The sequence below is a fragment of the Narcine bancroftii genome, chromosome 4, assembly GCF_036971445.1.
Source record: "Narcine bancroftii isolate sNarBan1 chromosome 4, sNarBan1.hap1, whole genome shotgun sequence".
Lineage (NCBI taxonomy): Eukaryota > Metazoa > Chordata > Chondrichthyes > Torpediniformes > Narcinidae > Narcine > Narcine bancroftii.
In genome coordinates, this window is record NC_091472.1 from 289084199 (window position 1) to 289106640 (window position 22442).

A 22442-nucleotide genomic window follows, 5' to 3' on the forward strand; every position below is an offset into this window, starting at 1 on the left:
ATAACATTTGTTGTCAATGCCCGTGTGGTCTAGAAATTGCTGTTATGCAGTCATAAAAGCTTATCCCACTGTTTCTTGTTAGTGATGGCCACACACTTAGATGTGTTTGCAATGGGATCCCATAAATTCTAGGAATTAGAATAAAGCCAAGTGCAGTAATCTTCCAAGGCTTCTTAAAAGTAACTGTCTGATGCTTTGAAATATTTCTTTTAAGCAATATTGGGGTAATGACAACATAGATATTTGGATTTTAATACACAAAAGTACTGGAAAAACTCAACAGTTGATGCAGCATTGTTTATGGCAAAAGCATACAGCTTTTGATCCTGAGCCCTTCATCAAGGGATGAGGGAAATGCAGGCAGGTACTGAAATAAAATGGTGGGGGAGGGGCAGCAGGAGGAGCACAGGCCCACAGCAAGAGGCCATGGGTGGGAAAGTAGAAGAGAAAAAAAGCTGGAAATTGATAGATGTGATGAGAACAATGTCCAGACTCAGTGTTTTAAATGACTTTGATGAGGTGCCATGCATGGAAACAAAGATCGTGTGCTAATTTTATACCAGCAGAGTTTAATTTTCAAAACACAAGTTCTTTTCACATATTTTCTTAATTGTGTTTGTTTTTTGATGACTGTGGTAGGTAAGTGTTCTTGGAGTGCGTTCTTGGAGACAATACATATAAGTATCTGGAGAGACAGGGTCTGATCAGGAACACTCAACATGGGTTTGTGTGTGGAAGGTCATGTTTGACCAATCTTGTTGAATTTTTTTTAAGAGGTGACTAGAAATGTAGATAAAGGGAAAGATGGACTTTAGTCAATATGGACTTCAGTAAGGCCTTCGATTATGGTTCTGCATGAAAGGTTAGTTCGGAAGGTTCAAGCACTAGGTATTAACTTTGAGATCGTCAAATGGATTCAACAGTGGCTGGAAAGGAGATGCCAGAGAGTCGTAGTGGATAATTATTTGTCAGGCTGGAGGCCGGTAACAAGCGGTGTGCTTCCGGGTTTTCTATTGGGTCCTTTGCTGTTTGTCATTTATATTAATGATCTGGAGGATGGGGTGGTAAATTGGATTAGTAAATATGTGGATGATACTAAAATAGGTGGAATTGTGGATAATGAAGGTGATTTTCAGAGATTGCAGAGGGATTTGGACTGTTTCGAAGAGTGGGCTGAAAGATGGTAGATGGAGTTTAATGCTAATGTGTGAAGTGCTTCATTTTGGAAGGAATAATCAAAACAGGACAGATGTAGTAAATGGGAGGGCAATGAAGAATACAGTGGAACAGAAAGATCTAGGAAAAATGGTGCATCATTCCCTGAAGGTGGAATCTTGTGTGGATAGGGTGGTGAAGAAGGCTTTTAGGATGCTGGCCTTTATAAATCAAAGCATAGAATATAGGAGTTGGGAGGAGGTGATGTTGAGACTGTTCAAGGCCTTGGCGAGACCAAATTTGGAATACTGTGTGCAATCTGGTCACTGAATTCTAGGAAGGATATCAACAAGGTAGAGAGCGGGCAGAGAAGATTTATGAAAATGTTAGTTGGGTTTCAGAATCAAGATTAAAAAGAAAGATTGAGCAAATTAAGTCTATATTCCTTGGAGTGCAGAAAGTTGAGGGGGGATTTGATAGCGGTATTTAAGATTATGAGGGGAATAGATAGAGTTGATGTGGATAAACTTTTTCCCCTCGAGCGGAGGAGAGATTGAAACAAGAAGTCATGAGTTAAGGGGCAAAAGTTTAGAAGTAACATGAGGGGGAACTACTTTACTCAGAGAGAGGTGATTGTATGGAATGAGCTTCCGGGAGAAGTAGTGGTGGCAGGGTCCATTAAGGAAAAATTGGATGGGAGGGGAATGAAGGGTTATGGGCAAGGTGCAGGTAGATAGGACTAGAGGAGAGTACTTGGTTAAGTGCGGAGAAGAAGGGTCGATATGGCCTGTTTCCATTATGTAATTGTTATATGGTTTTATATGATTATCATTTAATTTATTTTAAAAAGTAATGATTTTTGAATGCAGTATATGTCAAAATATGTTGTTTTGACATCAGGCAAGAGTATTGACAGCACTGTATGGGTAGGGCCTTTTGTGGCCTTATAACTTAATTACATTGCTGAAGTCCCTAATGCTATGCAGGACTTTGCATGCAACTCCCAAGACATGGCCACCCTCCTGGTAAATGCATGGTTGGTTATCTGGGCACTACTGACAAAAGACAAAGGAGGAAAAACCCAATACCCAACCCCAACCAACCAATTTTCCCCTGCAACCGTGTCTGCCTGTCCCGCATCGGACTTGTCAGCCACAAACGAGCCTGCAGATGACGTGGACATTTACCCCCTCCATAAATCTTCGTCTGCGAAGCCAAGCCAAAGAGAAGAGGCTTTACTCAGCAAAATCTGGAGAGGAGTAACTGAATGCGAGCAACAGATTAGGTTAGATTTAGATTTCAGATTTATTGTCAGAGTACATAAATGGCATCAAATATAACCGAGATTCTTTTTCCTGCATACAAGACACAATTACCAATTATTGCTAATGCAAAAAAAATTGTACAAAATGTACTCATGTAAACAAATAAGGAACTGTAAACAGATAATGAATGTAAACAAATTGCACAACACAGAGAATTTAAAAAAAAAATCAGTAAAGTGCAAAATTCAGAGTTCCTAATTGAACTTGTTGTTGAGTCTGATGGTGGAGGAGTAGCAGCTGTTTCTGATGGTGTGAGTCTTGTGGTACCTCTACCTCTTTCCTGATGGCAGCAGCAAGAACAGAGCATGTGCTAGGTGGGGTGGATCCTTGGTGATTGCTACTGCTCTCCGGCAGCAGTGTTCCCTGTAGATGTTCTCGATAATGGGGAGGGTTTTGCGTGTGATATCTTGGAGCTGTGCCCCCTACCTTTCGAAGGGCTTTACGCTCGAGTATTGGTGTCCCCAAAGCAGACCGTGATGCAGCTGGGCAGCGCACTTTCCAGCACACCTCTAGAAATTTGCCAAGGTTTCTGGTGTCATGCCAAACCTCCGCAAACTCCTGCGGAAGAAGAGGCGCTGACATGCCTTCTTCACAATCCCTGCATTAATAGTGGTGGATATCTTTGTTCTTATGAACCTAGCATTCCACCTTCTACAGATAGTCAAGTCACTTTATCAAATTGACTTTCAAAGTTTACCAGGAATAACATCTGCACAGGCAACAGTTTTGGCATATTGACAATTTTAAATTTTAAATCATAAATTGTGTATGATTTGTGCTTTATGCATATTTAAAGTGGAAGCTTTTAAATATTGCATGTGCTTGCAAACTTCTTGTGACTTGGGATTTGGTAAATGGATGCATTATTATTCAGGCCCTGCTTGAAGTTAGTTGACCCCGTCTCCATTCAGGGTTCTCTTGAGGTCTGTTGCTTTAGTGTAAGTACCTTGGATCAGGAGTGGCCAAATGTAAGAGCCACATATGATAAACTTCAGATGTTTGAGAGCCAGTATCCATGAAAAAAACATTACATACATGTTTTTACTCTTGCATGCATATTTTCAAAAGATTTGTGTAAATATTAAGAAATACACGTACATAATAATATTCATGTAAGTAGTTTTTAAACTGCTAATTTGTATTAGTTTCAATAATCAAAAAGTGCACATATGGGCCAAATATTTTCAAAGTCCTGAGTGATTTTTTTTTTGTGGAAATCTCTGCCCAAGGAGGCATTTGAGGCTTATAATATATTTTAAATTAAATATATTTTGGTTACAGTGAGATTTTTTTTTTGCATCGTAGGGGAATTAAGGGTTATGGGGAAAACGGCCAGTTCAGCTGTGATCTCATTGAATGTTGCTGGATGGACAACTCCTGCTCCTGTTTCTGATGTATTCTCTTCAAGAACACTGCTGCCACTAGTCTCTGCAGATGCCTGCACCATTGTACAGCCGAGCGCACAGTGTGGGAAGCGACCCAATATAAAGCTGCCTCCTGCGGCAGGGTGAGGCCAGGAGGATCACTGCTCTGTTCCTCCTCATCTGACCCTCCGTTTCCCTCTTCCCAGCTGCTGGTGGAATGAGATCACTGGCTGCTAGGAGGGGCTGCTGGGGTATTGAGCAGTTCCTCTACTCTACCCACTATTTTCATGCATCTGAAGTATTCCCAGTATCTGCAAATCTCCTTGTTGCTTTGGAAGTTTCTTTTAAAAAGCTTCTGATCAGCTGAAAGCTTCTGCTGAGTTGCTGACTCTTGGCAACCAGGTATCAGGACCAGGATTCATGAAGTTGCCTATGGAAAGCAGGGTTCCTGAAAAGCCTCAGGTGTTAACAGCTTGCTGATCACTTTGGGGGCTCTGAACCAAGGCCAAAGAGGGTGATGTGGATGTCTCGAGCTCATGCTCACCTTCGGACTGGACAGGAGACCTTGCAGCTGTGTGGAGGTTATGAGGGCACAAGAGGAAGTGGTGAGCAGTGCTCCCTCGAAGCTGAATGTGCGTAAAACAGAGGGTACGCTTGCGCACAAGTGTGCGCTCATTGATTCCCTTTGTGCACACGTGGACAGCTTGGAGGAAACATTGGTGGTGAGATCGGCAGACACCCCGTCTCTGAAGGACTTTTCTGTCTCAGCTTCTTTCTTGCCTTGATTGCGATGGAGGCCTAGTCGCGCGTGTGTGTACACAGACATTTACAAGGCAAACAGGAACACAACTTTCTGTATATTGTGACATGACAATAAATAGACTCGATAGAACAGTATACAGTTGAATTGTCTGTGCTCTTATTTTATATTTTATATTTATAAGATCTTCAATTTGCACTCAACTTGAATAATTATTGGATGAAGTGCTCTGTATCAGTTGTTGAAAGTTGCATGGTGAACTTTACACCTCAATTCTTCACTTAGGCATGAAGTAAACCTCTCACTAAGTGCTGCATTTCCAATATATTTTGACATGCAGCAGTTCTCAGCACCCTCATGGATTGTTTTCAGCCACTATCCTGTATTTTTCCTTTGCTGTTACCCTGTCTGTAATTAAATCAAGTGACAATGGCGATGAACATATGGCAATGATCACATGCTGGTGATGGTCACTCTTTTGAAAATGGCAAATGTAGTCCAGTCTTTCACAGGGACTGACCTTCTGTCCATTGGAGAAATCCATGTAAGTCATTGCCTCAAAAGATTTATTATGATAGCCTTAGCGGTAGCAAAAAAATGTATAATGTCAACTTGGAAATCGGAAGAGAGCCTGAGAGTACCTCAATGGTACATAGAAATGAATAAATGTATTCCATTGGAAAAAATAACATATAATTTAAAAAATAAAGTCACATTATTCGAACAAATTTGGGAACCGTACATGGAACACAACAGAGAAGTCCTACCGCGGACCTCCACCTCCCTAAAATGATAGAATGAGAAGATGAAGTGAACTGACCCAATGTGTAAAAGTAGATGACACAAATTTCTTGTTTATTTTCATTGTGTAATGACATTGTTTAATGGGTTTAATGTATCATACATGTTGAACGTTGAGTGGGTGGGGAGGGGGTGGGAAGGAGGGAGGGGGGAAAAGGGGAGAAAATGACACTGTATATTCAAGAGGGAAATGTTTGTGTGTATTTTGATTGATATGGTTCATAGTGTGAAAAATAAATTAAAAAATTTAAAAAGAAGGCAGCCAGCATCATAAAGGACCTTTCAGTTCTACTGTAACCAGAACACTACTCCAGGATGAAAGATCTAGCTTCACTCTTGTAACAATTTTTTTCCACTAAATGTGGATATTTGTCGATATTTTTATATTTATTTTTCTCTTGTGTGGTCATTTAATGTGTACACACTGTTTATTTGTGTATTATATATTTGTAGCCAGCAAGAAGAATTTCAGTACATCTATGTACTGTAATTATGTGCATGACAATAACTCAGATACTCATCAACTTCAACCTTTATGCATCCTTTGACATAGGTGAAAAGCACAGTCCACAATCTCTTAAACAATCTCAATTGATGCCACAGCCATGGATAACTTCTTCTCCAGTTGTGTCCTTTTGATATGCCTTCGCTTAACTATTTCACCCCAGCTTTCAAAGAAAATGTTTTCAGGCGCTCTCTTGAAACTTTCCTTTACACCATTGCTGTCCTTTTAAAGCTACCTTTTACGAAAAAAAGTCTATCTCCTTGAACAAGGACAATCCCATTTTCCCTGATATCTATCTGTGGCTCAGTCATTTTGCTGATGTTATATCAGTACAGGTTTGGCAGTGATGACATTTCTGTGGTAATAACTTGCAAATTCTCATCCAACCAATTCAGAGTTGCTAAAAAAACAATGATATAGTTGGGGATTTGTCATCTCTGAACTTAACTACTACATATAGACCAACTACTGAGCTTAACTATACATACAGACCAATGGTTCTCAACCTATAGGGACTGCTTAAGGTGATGTGTGAGTGCGGAGGAAAGGTTGAGAATCACTGCTCCGGACCCAATTGTTACTGAAATATTTTGCTTGAGAAAAATTACCATTGGCCCGTTTCCTTTGGAGTTACGAAACTGTGCACATAACGAGTCATGTAGGTACGATTAAAACTGGTTTTCAAACTTTTTCTTTCCATCCACATACAATACCACCTTAAGCAATCGCTTACTAATTACAGAGCACTAATGGCGTAGGGAGTACTTAAAGTGGCATGTGAGTGGAAACAAAAAGGTTGAGAGCCACTGATAGTAGACTGTTAAACAATTAACATGCTGGAGTTGAGTGCACTGCAGAGAGACTGATCCCAGATATTACAGCAAATCATCCAAATTAAAAAAAAACTCCAGCATGAATGGTGCAGCACCATTATTTCACTTGACATCGCACACATTCTGAATCTCTGTTTGAATCCACCATCAACACGCCTCGAGTTCTTGATTTGCAATTCCCACGCAGTTTCTTTTTCATTGTTGTGACCACATAAATTCCACAATAGTTTTGTGTATTTACTTGAGGCCAAAAATAAAATGCTGTTTGGGTATCCATATTGTTTCTGGGCATCCAAGATTAATCCAAGAACTCTTAACTTTACAAAGCTTCTAAAACTTTATATTTTTTTAAAAAATCCAGCACAATACACAAACGTGCTGGAGAAACTCGGCAGGTCATTCAGCATCTGTAGAAAGAAAAGGGGTAAGCAATGTTCGGGGCCTGGGTCCTTCATCAGGAATATGCAAAGACAGGCCTGAATAAAAAGGTGGAGGAAGGAGGAAATAAGGGGCAGGGGGAAGAGCAGAGCCTAACAGGTCATGGGTGGAAACAGGTGGGAGTGTAGCTGAGGGTAGAAGGTAGTTTCTCTGATTGGAGAAGGGAAGGGGTGGTGAGCAGGAGGAAAGGAGATGGAGGGATAGGGAAATAGAGAGAGTTGGGGCAGGGTATTACTGGAAATTGGAGTTAATGGTTGGAGAGTGCCCAGATAGAATATCAGGCATTATTTCTTCAATTTGCGCGGTGGCCTTGGTTTGGCAGTGCACGAGGGCACAGACAGATGTGTCGGTGTGAGGATGAAGTGTGGAATTAAAATAGTTGGCCACTGGGAGATCTTTGCTGCTGTAGGTCCTCAACAAAATGATCTCCCAGTCTACATCAGTGATGTAGAGGAGACCACAATGAGAGCACTGGGTGCAGAAGATGACCCCTGAAGATTCACAAGTGAAGTGATTGCTTTACTTGGAAGGGCTGTTTGGGGCCCTGAATGGTGGTGAGGGAGGAGGTGCAGGCACGTGTGTAGCATTTCCTGCAGTCGCAGGGGTACAGTGCCCTCCATGATGTTTGGGACAAATGCACATTTTTTTTCCTTATTTGACCCAAACATTTCACATGTGATTAAAGTGCATATTCTAGATTTTATTGAAGGCTATCTGTGTACATTTTGGTTTAACCATGTAGTAACTACAGCACTTTTTAAACACCATTTTAGGGCACCATAATGTTTGGGACATTTGGCTTCACATGTGTTTGTGAGTACTCGGGCATGTTTAATTGCTTCATTGGTGCAGGTATAAGAGAGCTAGGCTTGCTTTTAAGCTTTTGATCACCTTGGAGTCTGCAGTTGCCATTTTTCAACATGAGGATGAGTTGTACCAATGAAAGAAGCCATTATGAGGTTGAAAAACCTGAATAAAACAGTACGAGACATCAGCCAAACTTTACGATTACCAAAATCAGCTGTTTAGAACATAATTAAGAAAGAGCATCTTGGTGAGCCCAGTAATCACAAAGGAACTGGTTGGCTGAAGAAGACCTCTACTACTAACGACAGAAGAATTCTCAAGACAATGAAGAAAAAACGCAAACGCCTGCCCTTCAGATTAGAAACACTCTTCAAGAGGCGGGTGTGGATGTGTCTATGGCTTCTGTCTGTAGAAGACTTCATGAACAGAAATACAGAGGTTACACTGCAAGCTGCAAACCATGAGTTAGCCACAGAAACAGGATGGCCAGATTACAGTTTGCCAAGAAGTATTTAAAAGAGCCTGCAGAATTATAGAAAAAGGTCTTGTGGACAGATGAGACCAAGATTAACCTGTATCAAATTAATGCAAGATCAAAATGTGGAGGCATAAAGGAATTGCCCAAGATCCAAAGCATACCACCTTATCTGTGAAACATGGTGGGGATATTATGGCCTGGGCATGTATGGCTGTCACAGGTGCTGGTGCCTTTATCTTCATTGATGATGTAACTGTTGATGGCAGTAGCAAAATGAATTCCGAGATGTATAGAAATATCTGCTCAAGTTCAAGCAAATGCCTCCAAACTCATGAGATGTCACCTCATCCTATAGCAAGACAATGATCCCAAACATACTGCGAAAGCACAAATGAGTTTCTCAAAGCCTAAAAACTGGAAAATTCTTGAATGGCTAAGTCAGTCACCTGATTTAAATCCGATTTGAGCATGCCTTCCATATGCTGAAGAGAAAACTTAAGGGGACCCCGAAACAAGCAGGAGCTGCAGATGGCTCCAGCAGAGGCCTGGCAGAGGTTCACCAGAGAAGATACTCAGCACCTGGTAATGTCTGTGAATCATGGACTTCAAGCAGTTATTGCATGCAAGGAATATGTAACAAATAACTAAACATGACTAATATATATATGTTTCAAACATTATGGTGCCCTGAAATGAGGGGACTATGTATTAAAAAAAAAAGTTGGGGCAGCACAGTGAGCAACGCTGTTACATTGCCAGCGATTTGGAACTGGGTTAAAATCCCACGCTATCTGTAAGGAGTTTTACATTCTCCTGACTGTCTGCGTGGGTTTTCACTGGGGGCTCCGGTTTCCTTCTACCATTCGAAATATACCGGGGCATGTAAGTCATTCAGGTGTAATTGTACAGCTCAATTTATGGGGCAAAATAGCCTGTTACCATGCTGTATGTCTAAATTTTAAAAAGATTAAATTTATAAAAAGTTTTTTTTAAAAAAGTGCTATAATTTCTACATGGTCAAACCAAAATGTATACAAACAGCCTGTAATAAAATCTGGAATGTGCACTTTAATCACATGTGAATTGTTTGATTCCAAATTTAAAACTGTGGAGCATAGGGGCAAATAAAAGAAATAAAACATGTCTTTGTCCCAAACATCATGGAAGGTGCTGTAGGGCAAGAGGGCTATTCATGGGAAGGAATGAATGGAAGAGGGATCTCAGAGGGGGTGGCCATGATGGAAAACTGAGAAGGAAGGGGAAGATGTGGATCGTGTTGTAGGTGGTGGAAACTACGAAGGATAATATATTGGATGCAGAAGCTGGTGGGTCAACATTAGCTGGAATAATAAAATAAAGCAAATAAAACCATGAGAGAGACCATACCTGGGTATGCGAAGAGATATATCGTTCAAATATTATGAAGGGAAATAATATAAAACTGAGATCATTCCAGTTAGCCTCTTGGTTTGTACTTGTACAATGGAAACAATATTGAATCATTAACATTATTTGCAGTCCTTATTCCCCAGATCCCAAGATGTTGAATGGTTGCACCATCAAATTTTGTGTTTTCTTTTCACTTTCCCACACCTCCCCACCAAGGAAATTTAGTGTTTAGATTTAGCCTGGAACAAAAGAAACAATCTGTAAGAAGTAGAAAAACTAGATGGACGGGCTATGAATAACCTTGAAAGCGAACCCAAATTCCCAATCATCCAGCTTTGATTATGATAAACAGATGCACAGAGATTCCCAGAAAATTAAGCTGAAGGGTTTTCCCCATTTCATAATTTTTGCCTTTATTTCTGGATTTCCATGGAGCAAAACAGAATTTGATGCTTGAGGTGTGATCTGGAATGTCAAGGATAACCGTAAGATAGGCAAGAAGCAGAGTCGCAGCCAGTATTAACTTTATTTTTGTATTTCAATGCTGGGTTCTCTCAACATACAAGTTACACCCATTGAATTGGATACATCTGTAACCGACCAATGAATGGGCCTTTTCACTTAGGGAATACTCAATGGTCAATACTCGAGTCATATTATCAAGAAAAAAAAGTTGCGTTGTATATATTGTTTTTTTTGTTTGCAGCATCTTCTATCACTTCCAAATATAGATGTTCCTTCAACCAGATCAGCAGATTTTTTTTGTAAAGCACAAAGTTGAGGGTACAGATTCATCTACTGTATTTAGTGAAACTGGCCTCTGGCATCAAGCCAATGTTGGCAAATAGATGGGATGCAGAATGGTCATTGGTATAATTACAAACTGGCAGTTTTTTTTGTAATAAGAAAATTTTGTTGCACAGTATTTCTAACTTTCTTAATTTCCTGGGCTGCATGCCAGGCTGAGAGAGTGAGCAAGTAACCTATTCCCAGCCAGAATCAGAACTACAAATTAATTAGCTTTTTTTTCCCTGTACAATATTGTATTCTGTCCTCACTTGTCCCACACATTCTGACTAATATCAGAAACCATGTCAGAAATCAGCAAAAGGAACTTGTATTCGACTGTTCTAAATACAATTTATATTGATTTTGCTTTAATTTTCTACTGTGGCTGACATTTTATAAACTAGTTATGGGTTTATTTATTTAAATACATTGCATATGTAAGTAAAACTTTGACCATATCAATACCATTTCTCTAAAATGGAATGATAAAGAAAGGCTGCTGAGGAGAATAGACATTTCCAGATGCTGTTGAGCTAATTGATTTGTCACTCATTTGTCACAATGTGATATGGAGAAAGCTCATATCCATTATATTGCAATTTATTCTATTCCTTTGTTTCCATACATAATTCTTCATATTTTGATAAGATCAAATAAAATGATCCAATATAGGCAAGGTGGCTCATCCAATAAGCACAAGCCACTCAAATTGAGTTATCAAATAAGAGCTTAAATTTGTTTTTCAATGTTTTGAGAAAGGAATAGTTTTCAATTTCTTCATTTTCTTAGCTCAGTATGAGAATCAATCAACCACGAATATGTATTGATCATTTCTGAAATGAAATATCATTTATCCGAAATAGGCCTGGTCCTGACCATTTTGGATAAATCGGAGTTGTACTGTATAACCAGGATAAAGATGGATAACCAATGTTTCAGATTTAAATTGAAATGTTTGCCAGCACATAAACAATTTTGATAATAATAACAAATTCTCGTCGATTGAGAAATAAAGGGACCATGATTAGTTTCATATTATTAGAGGAGTTTTATAATGTTGCAAGAATATGAAGCCTGAATAATCCTTCATGAAGATACTTTGCCCAAGAGTTCATGTTTGCTCCAGGCAAGTAAATTTTCTCTCAGAATCTGCCTTACTCAGCCACCACAGATTCATTTACATTTCAATAAGTTCTCTCTCTCCTTTTTTTTAAGTTCGTTTAAAGAGGGGGAAAAAAACGGAAAGAGCTTGAGCACCGGTCACGTGACGTGACTGGAGAGAAAAAAAGGTTATGCGAAGCGCCTTTCCCAGTGCCTGTTCGGTTTCATTTTTATAAAACGTTTGGCTCCCCCTCCCCTGATATTATTCCCCTCCCCTGATATTATTCTCCTCCCTGTTGTTAGGTCTGCTTTGTTCAAAAATGAGTGAGTCAGACACCAGACTGAGTCGAAATCAAGGTTCTTTATTACCGGATTGTAACACTTACAACTAACAGTGTTAGTTGGAGAAGGCGCATTCTCCTGATATCAGCAAGTAGTGTTTTTTTATACCTCAGGACACATACTTAGTAAATTATCATACCATTACACTGTCCAATGAATAAGCTGTTGCTACCCTTCACTGTTAGTCTGCTGCTCATCAGCTTGTTATTGCCAAACTTATCTTGAGCGTACAAGGTCACACCTGCATTCCTGTTACTCCTTAGTACTGGGTGACTCCTTCTCCGGTCCCAACTCATGATGTTTTTACCTTACACTGTATGAAGACGAATGCAAAATAATTATCATTGATGGGTAGTTTTATTTGATTGCTTGGGCTGTAGTTAAAACTTGCATTACCCGGCACCTGCGGTTGCACGGTGCCTATCATTTCAATAAGTTCTATTGAATATAGGCTTAGCTGTTCATACTTTCTTCATAAGATGGCCCCTTCCTCACAGAAATCAACCTACTGAATCTTGCATGAGTTGTCTCCTTTAATAAAGAGACAAACCTTACCTAACACTCCACCTGTGTTCTCATCAGCAACCTGTGCTGTTGTGCCAAAGCTTCTGTACTTTTGCACTCCATCTCCCTTTCAATAAAGACCAACGTTTCACTTGCAGGTGAACAAAGAGAAGCGGAAGGGACACAATGTGTCTGGCAGCATCCATAGAGCGAAATGGTCAGTCGGCATTTCAGGTCAGGACCGGTAATCCAGACTCGTAATCTTCCAAATAACTTGGAGTCCCTGGATGCCAAACCTTTCATATTTCATGCATGAGGATACCCAGATCTCTTTTTACAGCAGCTCTTTGCAGTCTTTTTCTGTTTAAACTATGTTCTTACTGGCATAATCTCACTTTTCCCACATTTTTCTCCCTTTGCTCACGTTTAATTAACCTATCTAATCTCTGAACATCCTCCTCAGAACTTGCTATCTTTGTGTGTGTTCTCAAGAAAACTCTGTCCAACTACTACCAGCATGTAACTTGCTGCACCAGAGGTCCCAGTACATTCGATAACTGCTACACCAAGAAAAGGAAGGCCTACCGTTCTTTTCCGAGACTGCATTTTGGCAAGTTGGTTCACCTGGCTATGTCCCTTCTGCCTTCTTACAGACAGAATCTAAAAAGAGAGGCTCCAGGAATCAGGACAGCCAGAAGGTAGTCACAGGGTTTCATCGAGTCAGCAGATTGGGCAGTCTTCAAGGATTCAGCTGCGGATCTGAATCATTACGTCAGGGCTGTCATAGATTATATCAAAACCACTGTGGATGAGTGTGTTTGCGATAAATTGGGTAGGCTTTTGCCCAAACAGTAGCCTTGGATGAACAATGAAATCTGGAACCTGCTGAGAGCCAGATCACAGGGATTTGTCCAGAGATCCAGATCAGGACAGAAGGAGCAGTTATGACCTTTGGAAAACCATCTCCGAGGCAAAGTGGAGTTTCCAGACAAAAATATATACATGACAGCAGGGTCTAAATGACATAACCTACCACAAACCCAGATCCGATGCAATAGGTGACAGCAAAACTTCACTTGCAGATGAACTCCATGCCTTCTACACCCAATTTGACCATAAGAACAAGGGAGAATCGCCACTGTGCACTCCTTGTCCCCTGATGATCCTCTCCGTATTTGATGTGCGTGCTGCCTTCAGGAGAGTGAATCCGTGGAAAGCATCCCGTCTGGATGGAGTACCCAGCTGAGTATTAAAAGTCTGTGCTGCCCAACTTTTCAATGTATTCACAGATCTCTTAAAACATCTCAATTCGGCAAGGCATGATACCAACTGGTTTCAAACAAGCATCAATTGTACCGGACTCCTCAACCACAAACTCAATCAGGGACTTATTTCAAGACTCTTACTTATGCATTTTATTGATTTATTTTTCTCCCTCTCCGAATGCACCATAGGTTTGATAAAATAGGCAAAGCTGGGTTTAACTGTGGATCATTAATATTGATCATATCACAGAATAAGATAAAAATACCTGAGAAGAATAAAATACCATTTTTTATATAAGAGAATCTTAATTGTATCATCTATTTTCTATTCAACATTAATTTTGGTTACATTATGAGGATGGATTAATTGATCAATATAATCAGAATTTGATGTTATGAATGGGAAAAGTTAAGTAAATAATTATGATTATATTTCTAATTTACAGTTTTTGTGTGATATGGTATATGATTTGATTTATGTTATTAATTAGACCATGTATAAAGGGTGTTTCTTTTAAACTCAATAAAAATATTTTAAAAAGAAAAGTTTGTTAACATTTCTTTATTTGTTTATATGGGTACATTGAGTCCATTTTTTTTGCACTACCAATTAGTGGTAATTCTGCCTCACCACAGGAAAAGGAATTTCAGGGTTGTATGTGATGTCATGTACGTACTCTGACGATAAATCTGAAACTGTATCTGAACAATTGGGATGGTAATTGGACTTTTATGAGCACAAAGTGATATTTTGGCAGAGGTTCATATTATTAGAGAGATGCAAGTTTGTAGTCGTATTGGAACACCTTGGGTATAAATTGTCTGACTTGTATCTTTTCCACATTCTCTATATTAATTTTTTTTCTTCCCTTATTTTTCTTTTAATACCAATTATATATTGCATCTGGCAATGTGGTTAGGTAAGGGGTTTGAGGTTTTTTTTTGTATGTTTTCTATAAAAGATATATAATTAGAATATGAACTCCAGATATGATTTACAATTCATGTATGTTAGTGTTATACAGAATGCCTTATTTAATTTGTGTAACTGTCCATATCATCTTATTGAATTGTATCCTTTTTTGTTTGTATGTTCTTTATTAAAATTATTTTAAAAAGAAAAGGAACAGGTTGGGCATAAACAGCTAATTTTCACCCATAGGGTTTTCATATTTTGGCTGCAGTTTTGTGGGGTCCTATAACATTTCTCAACACAAGGCAATAAGCACTTTTTGATAGCGTGAAAATGAATCACATTAATTGAAGATCGACACATGCATCAGCCTTCAAGTGGCAAATGGATAAATGCATGAAGGAAGGAAAATTACTCTCAGATCTTCCAGGTACTTTTTGTACAAATATTGTCATTGTGGGTTGATCTTAATGAGTTTGGTCACATTTATGGACAGATGACAATCTGCTGGGGAGCTCAGCTGGGAGGAAAAGAAAGATTAATATTTTGGGTCAGAACCCTTCATCAGTCTCGATTCCAGCATCTACAGTCTCAGGTGTGCCACACATTTATGGGCGGACTACATTTCATATTGTGTTTTCTTTGTCCTTCTGTAAGAAAACTGAAGAAGTCCCCTTTTTCTGGTTTTGACTAGAGGGAGCACTAATGATATGTTTTTGGGTCACCTATTCACACATGCAGCAAACTGCCAAAATACTAAGACACGGTTCAAAGCAACTGTTGCCATGGCAGCTGTGAAGATTTCTGCCAGATCCAAACTTGCAGCTTCATATTTTTAAATGGTGGTTAATTTTGAATTCTAGAAGCCCGACAAGGCATAATCGTGGTTAAAACAGAAACTTGTCACTTCCAGTTGCAGGACCACACAAGAAATCGAGCTTATATCCTTCCTGGGCTTTCTTTACACTTCCCCCAACTGTGATGAGCTCAGGACAGTCTGCCAGAACCATTCTCACTTTAGTTAACTATCCTGGTGCCACTTCCAGCTAGGTACAGGAGGGAGCGGTATTTAAAAAAGAAAAATTCAATGAAACCCTGTAATGAAAATCTCTTTGATTACAGTTTATTAGTGGGTGGACAGTCCCTCTGCATCTTTTTGACTCATGCCCAAAGTTAAAATACTAAACTTATCCATGGTTAATTATTTATTCTTGGTCAAACAAAAGAACTTCTGTCAACCGATCACATATCTATTAATATTTAACAGGAAACAAAGTTCACAAAAGTTAAGGCAAAATTCTAATTTTTAAAAATATCTAAATACCTTTTTTTTTGCAGTTAAGTATTACCAATCAGCAATCAAATGGTATTACCAATCAAGGCAAAAAGATGTAATATTATTTCTAAACTTGGATTTTGTGGACATCAGGAAGGCTTGAGAGTTGCTAATGCAATTAGACAACCCTGCAACCTGGATTCTGATATAGTCAATAAGCACAATGAACGCACTGAGTTTTTAATTAAGTTGAAGATGAACACTGTCAAATGTAGTTGGATAATAACTAAATTATACTGGTGCCTACAACAGATGGAATATATGTGAGTCTCAAGTGATATCTTCAGTTTTGGCAAGTATGTCTGAAATTCTCAGAGACTTTCAATGGATTGGGAAGTGGTGACTGATCCAACACTACCAATGTACGCTGGAGGAAATGAGAAACTGTTTCAATAATAAATGTGTTATGTGGTATTATATTGCCTTCATTTACCAGGCCTTCCTGGTAAATAAAGGCAATATCTGCCTTGATTTCTCTCTCCCCTCCCTACCATGCTGATACAATAAAGGATGTCATGATTGAGACAAACTCCAGTATCAAGAGAGATAGATTCATACTGCACAGAACAGGACCTTTGACCCAATTCATCCATGTGGACCAGATTGGCATTCGGTCCGCAAAATTGTCATTCAATTCATTCACAGAGATAAACAACAATGGACCCAACACCACTCCCATATGGCACCATCAGGCCTCCAATTAGCAAAGGAATACTTCATCCCACCGTCTGATTCCTTTCACCAAGCCAATTTTGAATCCACCAGGTCATCTTACCTTGGACCCTGTGTGATCTAAACTTCTGGACTAGCCTGCCACATGGAACTTCACCAAAGTATTCCCTAAAGTCCATATAGTCCTGTCCTGCTCTCATCAGTGATCTTGGTCACCTCTTCATGAAACACCATTTCCCACGCACAAAGCCAGGCTAGCCCTCATTTGTGCCTGCCTTTCTAAATGTGGATAGATTCTATCCTTCAGAATCCTCTTCAGCAACTTTACCATCTGCTATCAAGAATCCTCAAAATCAGAACTCACTAATGAAGCAGCTGCGTAATTGTGAATCACCATGGTTTTTTTTAAATTATTGGTTGAAGTGGACCACCAGGTTTGATCAAGTGTGATGTATTTCAGCATAACTTTCTAGAACAATGTGCACCCCCTGTGAGCAATTCCTGGACCCAACACACGAGTCTCATTAGGTTGAAAGCTTGCCAGTGCCTGCACTTCCTTTGGAGTTGGTGGAGGCTTGGTATTACATTGAAAACCTTGGCAAATTTTCACAGAAAGCATGCTGACTGGCTGCATCACAGTCTGGTATGGGAACACCAGTACCCCTGAGTGTAAAGCCCTGCAAAAGATAGTAGACACAGCCCAGTACATCACAGGCAAAAATCTCCCTACCATTGAGAAAATCATCATGGAACGCTGCCGTCGGAGAGAAGCAGCAGTCATCAAGGATCCGCACTTCCAGGACATGCTCTGTTCTTGCTGCTGCCATCAAGAAAGAGGTATCGATGCCACAAGACCCGCACCACCAGGTACAGGAACAGTTGTTTCCCCTCCACCATCAGACTCCTAAACAACAGACTCAACCAGAAAGGGCTCTTGGTTTGCACAATAGTTATCATTGAATATTTATTTTTTGTATTGCACAGTCAGTTTGTTTGCAATTTTTTTTCTTTTTTTCCCTTTTCTACATGTATTTTTTTTAGTATAATTTACTGTCAGCAATAAGCAGAAATTCTGCCTGCCCCACAGGAAAAAGAATCTCAGGGTTGTGCGTGTGGCCATGCATATACTTGGATCAAAAATATCTGAAATTAACTAGTACATTGTAGGATCCTAGAATAATACAGCTCAGAAACAGGCCCTCTGGCCTATCTGGTCCATGCTGAACTGATCCATCTAGACCCATTAACCTGCACCCAGTCCAAAGCCTTCCATACCTTCCCTTTCATATACCTATCCAGATTTCTCTTAGATGTTGAAATTGAACCTGCATCACCCACTTCTGCTGGCAGCTCGCTCCACAGTCTTACCACGCTCTGTGTGAAGTTCCTCTGAATGATCTCCTTAAACATTTCACCTTTCAGCCTTAATCCATGTCCTATGGTTCTTGTCTCACCCAACATCAGTGGAAAAAGCTTGCTTACACTTACCTTATCTAGATCCCTCACAATTTGGTATACCTCCATTAAATCTCCCCTCATTCTCCAACACTCCAATTCAAGACCCTGGAACAATTTTCTCTGCACTCTTTAATCCTATTGCTATCTAAGGTGACCAAAAACTGCACACAATACTCTAAATTTGGGCACACCAAGGTCTTGTACAACTTTAACATAACATTCCAATTCTTGTACTTGGTACTTTCATTTATGAAGGCCAATATGCCAAAATCTCTCCTTATTACCCTTTTTATCTATGACTCTCTTTCAAAGAATTATATATTTCCTGATCCCTCTGTTCTAACACACTCTGCGATGCCCTACTGTTTACTGTGCATGTCGTTCCCTGGTTTGTTCTCCCAAAGTGTAATACCTCACTTTGGTCCGCATTAAATTTTATCTGCCATTTTACAGCTATTTTTCAGCTATAGTTCAGATCTCACTGCAAGCTTTGAGAGCCTTCCTTGTTGTCCACTACACCCTAATCTTAGTGTCATCTGCAAATTTGCTGATCTAGTTCACCACATTATCCATGTCACTGATGTAGGTGACAAACAACAAAGGACCCAGCATCGATTCCTGCGATACACCACTCATCTCAGGCCTCCAATTTGATAGTACCTCATCCTGGATGCCGAGTGACTGGACCTTTGACCAACCTCCTATGCAGGACATGGTCAAAGGCCTTCCTAAAGTCCATGATGAAAACATCCTCTGCCTTTCCTTCAACTTCCCAGGTATCTCCCCAAAAAACTTGGCTTGGGCATGACCTACAATGCATGTTGGCTGCCTAATCAATCCCTGGCTATCCAAGTATATCCAATCTCTTTAGATTCCTTCCAGTAACTTACCCACTACTGAGTTCAGGGTCACCACTTTATAATTTTCAGGATTATTCTTGAGCCTTTCTTAAACAACAGGACAACATTAACCATTCTCTAATCCTGCACTTCACTCATGGTAACAGCCCGTGCAATTTTTCAGAGAGAAACTGAAGGTCTGAAGGAATATCAGATTTCAGATTTATTGTCAGAGTACATACATGACATCACCTACAACCCTGAGATTCCTTTCTCCTGTGGGCGCGGTAGAATTAATTGGTAGTGCAAAATATAAATTGTAAGTTGCGTGAAACATGTAAACAAACAAAGAACTACAAACAAACTTACTGTGTAATACAGAGAGGGAGAACAGTAAATCAATAAAGTGCAAGAGTCCTGAAATGTCACTGATTAAGTTTTTTGTTGAGGAGTCCGATGGTGGAGGGGTAGCAGCTGTTCCTGAACCTGGTGGTGTGAGTTTTGTGGCACCAAAACCTCCTTCCTGACGGTAACAGCGAGATCAGAGCGTGTGCTACATAGTGCGGATCCTTGATGATTGCTGCTACTCTCTGATGGCAGTGTTGCCTGCAGGCGTCCTCGACGGTGGAGAAGGTTTTACCTGTGATGTCCTGGGCTGTGACCACTACCTTTCGCAGGGCTTTAAGCTCAGAGGTATTGGTGTCCTCATGTCAGACCATGATGCAGGCGGTCAGCAGACTTTCCACCCCACCTATAGAAATTTGCCAGGGTTTCTGGTGTCATACCAAACCTCTGCAAACTCCTGAGGAAGTAGAGGCACTGATGAGCTCTCTTCAGGATGCAATTGGTGTGTTGGGACCAGGAAAGATCCTCTGAGGTATTGACTCCCAAGAACTTAAATTTGTTCATCCTCTCCATCTCTGATTCTCCCAATGATCACTGGATTGTATAACCTCTGGCTTTCCTTTCCTGAGGTCAACAATCAGCTCCTTCGTTTTGGCGACATTGATGGCAAGGTTGTTGTTGGTGTACAATTCAACCAAGTTTTCAATCTCCATACCGTATGCTAACTCATCCCCTGCATTTATACAACCCACTACCGTGGTATCATCGGCAAATTTGTAGATGGTGTAAAGTGAGTAGAGTAGGGGGCTAAGCACTCAGCCCCGTGATGCTCCATTACTGATGGAGATTGTGGAGGAGAAGTTCTTACCAGTCTTCACTAACTGTGGTCTGGAGGTGAGGAAATCCATGAGCCAGTTACACAGTGGGGTGTTAACTCCAAGGTCTTGGGGTTTGCTGATCAGTATTGAGCAGATGATGGTGTTAAATGCCGAACTGAAGTCAATAAAGAGCATCTTTGCTGTCCAGGTGTTCCAGGGCTTTGTGTAGATGGCATCCACCATAGACCTCTTAGCATAATAGGTGAACTGGAATGGATCCACGTCACTGCTCAGACAGGAGCTGATATGCTTCATCATCAGTCTTTCAAAGGACTTCATCACTGTTAATGTAAGTGCTACTGGTCGATAGTCACCAGTATGATTGATGCCTGTTTGAAACAGGTGGGTTCTATGCCCTGCTGGAGTGAGATATTGAAGATATCTGGGAATACCTTGGTAAGCTGGGCAGCACAGATCTTTAATCCTTGGCCAGATACTTCAACCAGGCCGGATGCTTTCTTCGGATTCACTCTCCTGAAGGCAACTCGCACGTCATTCTCAGGTACAGACAGGACAGGATTGTCAGAGATGTGGAGGGGTGGTTTTTTGGTGTTACAGTCATAAAATCAGGTATAGAAGGTGTTGGCTTCCTCTGGGAGAGAAGCTTTGCCATCTGCTACTTAACTGGATTTGGTTTTGTAACAGATTAGGGCATTTAGGCCCTGTCCCAGCTGTCGGGTGTCCCTCCTTGTGTCCACTTTCATCTAGAATCTCCACTTCGCCCAGGAGACAGCTTTCCGCAGGTCATAGCTACTCCTGCTGTACTGATCTGTATCTCCTGACTTAAATGCCTGAGATCTAGCTGTCAGCAGGTTTCGGATTTCATTGTTCATCCAGGGCTTCTGGTTGGGGAAAACCCTGATCTTGTCAGTCCCTGGAAATTTTTTCTCCCTATTTTACTCAAGAGAGCAAATACCTCTTCCTCTGTAATCTGTATAGGGTCCGTGACCTCACTACTGTTTTGTCCTTCACCTCTATAGACTCTGTCTATCTCCCAAGTAATTCCAGTTGCAGAAATCTATTTAAGATTAAAAATAAATATATTTTTTTTGTTTCTAATTTATAATTTGATCTCAGGGCCCAGGTGGCATCTGAATTTACAGAACTAAATTGGTAATTTTAATTCACTGGTACTTTATTCACAAAATTCAAAAGGATAATCTGTTTGAATAGGAAACATTTTAATAGAAATATTCTATTAAAAGTAATCAGAAAATGTCGTTAACTTTATCTATGTCAACTTTGGTTGATAAAATATCAGGATTTACATATTATATGTAATATGTTAATGTTAAACCCAGCACAGAATTGTGCAAAAATATATTTTCACAGAGGAGAACATGCTTTCAAAGCATGCATGAAAGAACAGTGAATGTGTGCTGAAGTGTAAGGATTTTCTAAAATTCATAAATTTGAAATCTTAATAACTAAACAAACATTCCTCACTGCAATGTGGACCTAAAGATTTGATCTTCAATGGAGTCTCTGTATTCTCATGTAATGATCTTTTGTCCTTGCTTCATTGATGTGACTTTACTCTTCTGTTTAAATTTGCTTCTTTTTCCCTTTTTTTTCCACTAAACTGCTGGTTTTTAAAGTAATTGGTAGCTTGATAACTCTTGCCTGCACCCTAATACAGACACCCTTTCTGTTCTCTCCATGTAACGTGTTTATTTTCTCTTTTTAGTTCCAATCTAGGGTCCTTGCTCTCAGAATCAGAATTTATTGTCATGAACAAGCCATCAAATTCATTGGTTTGTGGCCACATCACAGTACAAACATTCATATAAACCATCTTAAAAAAAAATAGTGCACAAAAAGTCAATGCAAGGTAGGGTCTTTGGTTCATTGATCATTCAGCAATCTGATGGCAGAGGGGAAGAAGCTGCCCTTGTGCTGCTGAGACGTTGGCTTTTTTTTTAATATCTCTCACGGACACTGTTTGAAAAAGAGGGAGGAAAAAGTCAACATTCTAGACCAAGGCTTCCATCAGGACTGGAAAAATGAGAAAAGATGCATGTCAAGATTTAGAGAGGTGGAGACAGCAGACAGGATGTGCTTCCAGCTTGTTATGTGTGTGCTTTGGATGTAGAGCACCTGGAGATTTAACTACCGTTTTAGAGGGTTGTCTTGTCCTGGATAGCG

At 40.0% G+C, this 22442-nt stretch overlaps 1 protein-coding gene across 3 annotated transcripts in view; it reads left to right on the plus strand.

The window, feature by feature from the left end:
* Positions 1–22442, plus strand: part of cobll1b (cordon-bleu WH2 repeat protein-like 1b) — a 182761-nt gene that overhangs the window by 24891 nt on the left and 135428 nt on the right. The window contains exon 1 of one of the 3 annotated variants that reach the window (XM_069935347.1): positions 12767–12825. The exons of the other annotated variants lie outside the window; for them this stretch is intronic. Within the exon in view, the coding sequence (XP_069791448.1) occupies positions 12806–12825 (20 nt within the window). The 5' untranslated portion in view covers positions 12767–12805. Of the gene's footprint in view, positions 1–12766; positions 12826–22442 lie in introns of those variants that run through there. 3 annotated transcript variants of the gene reach the window in all.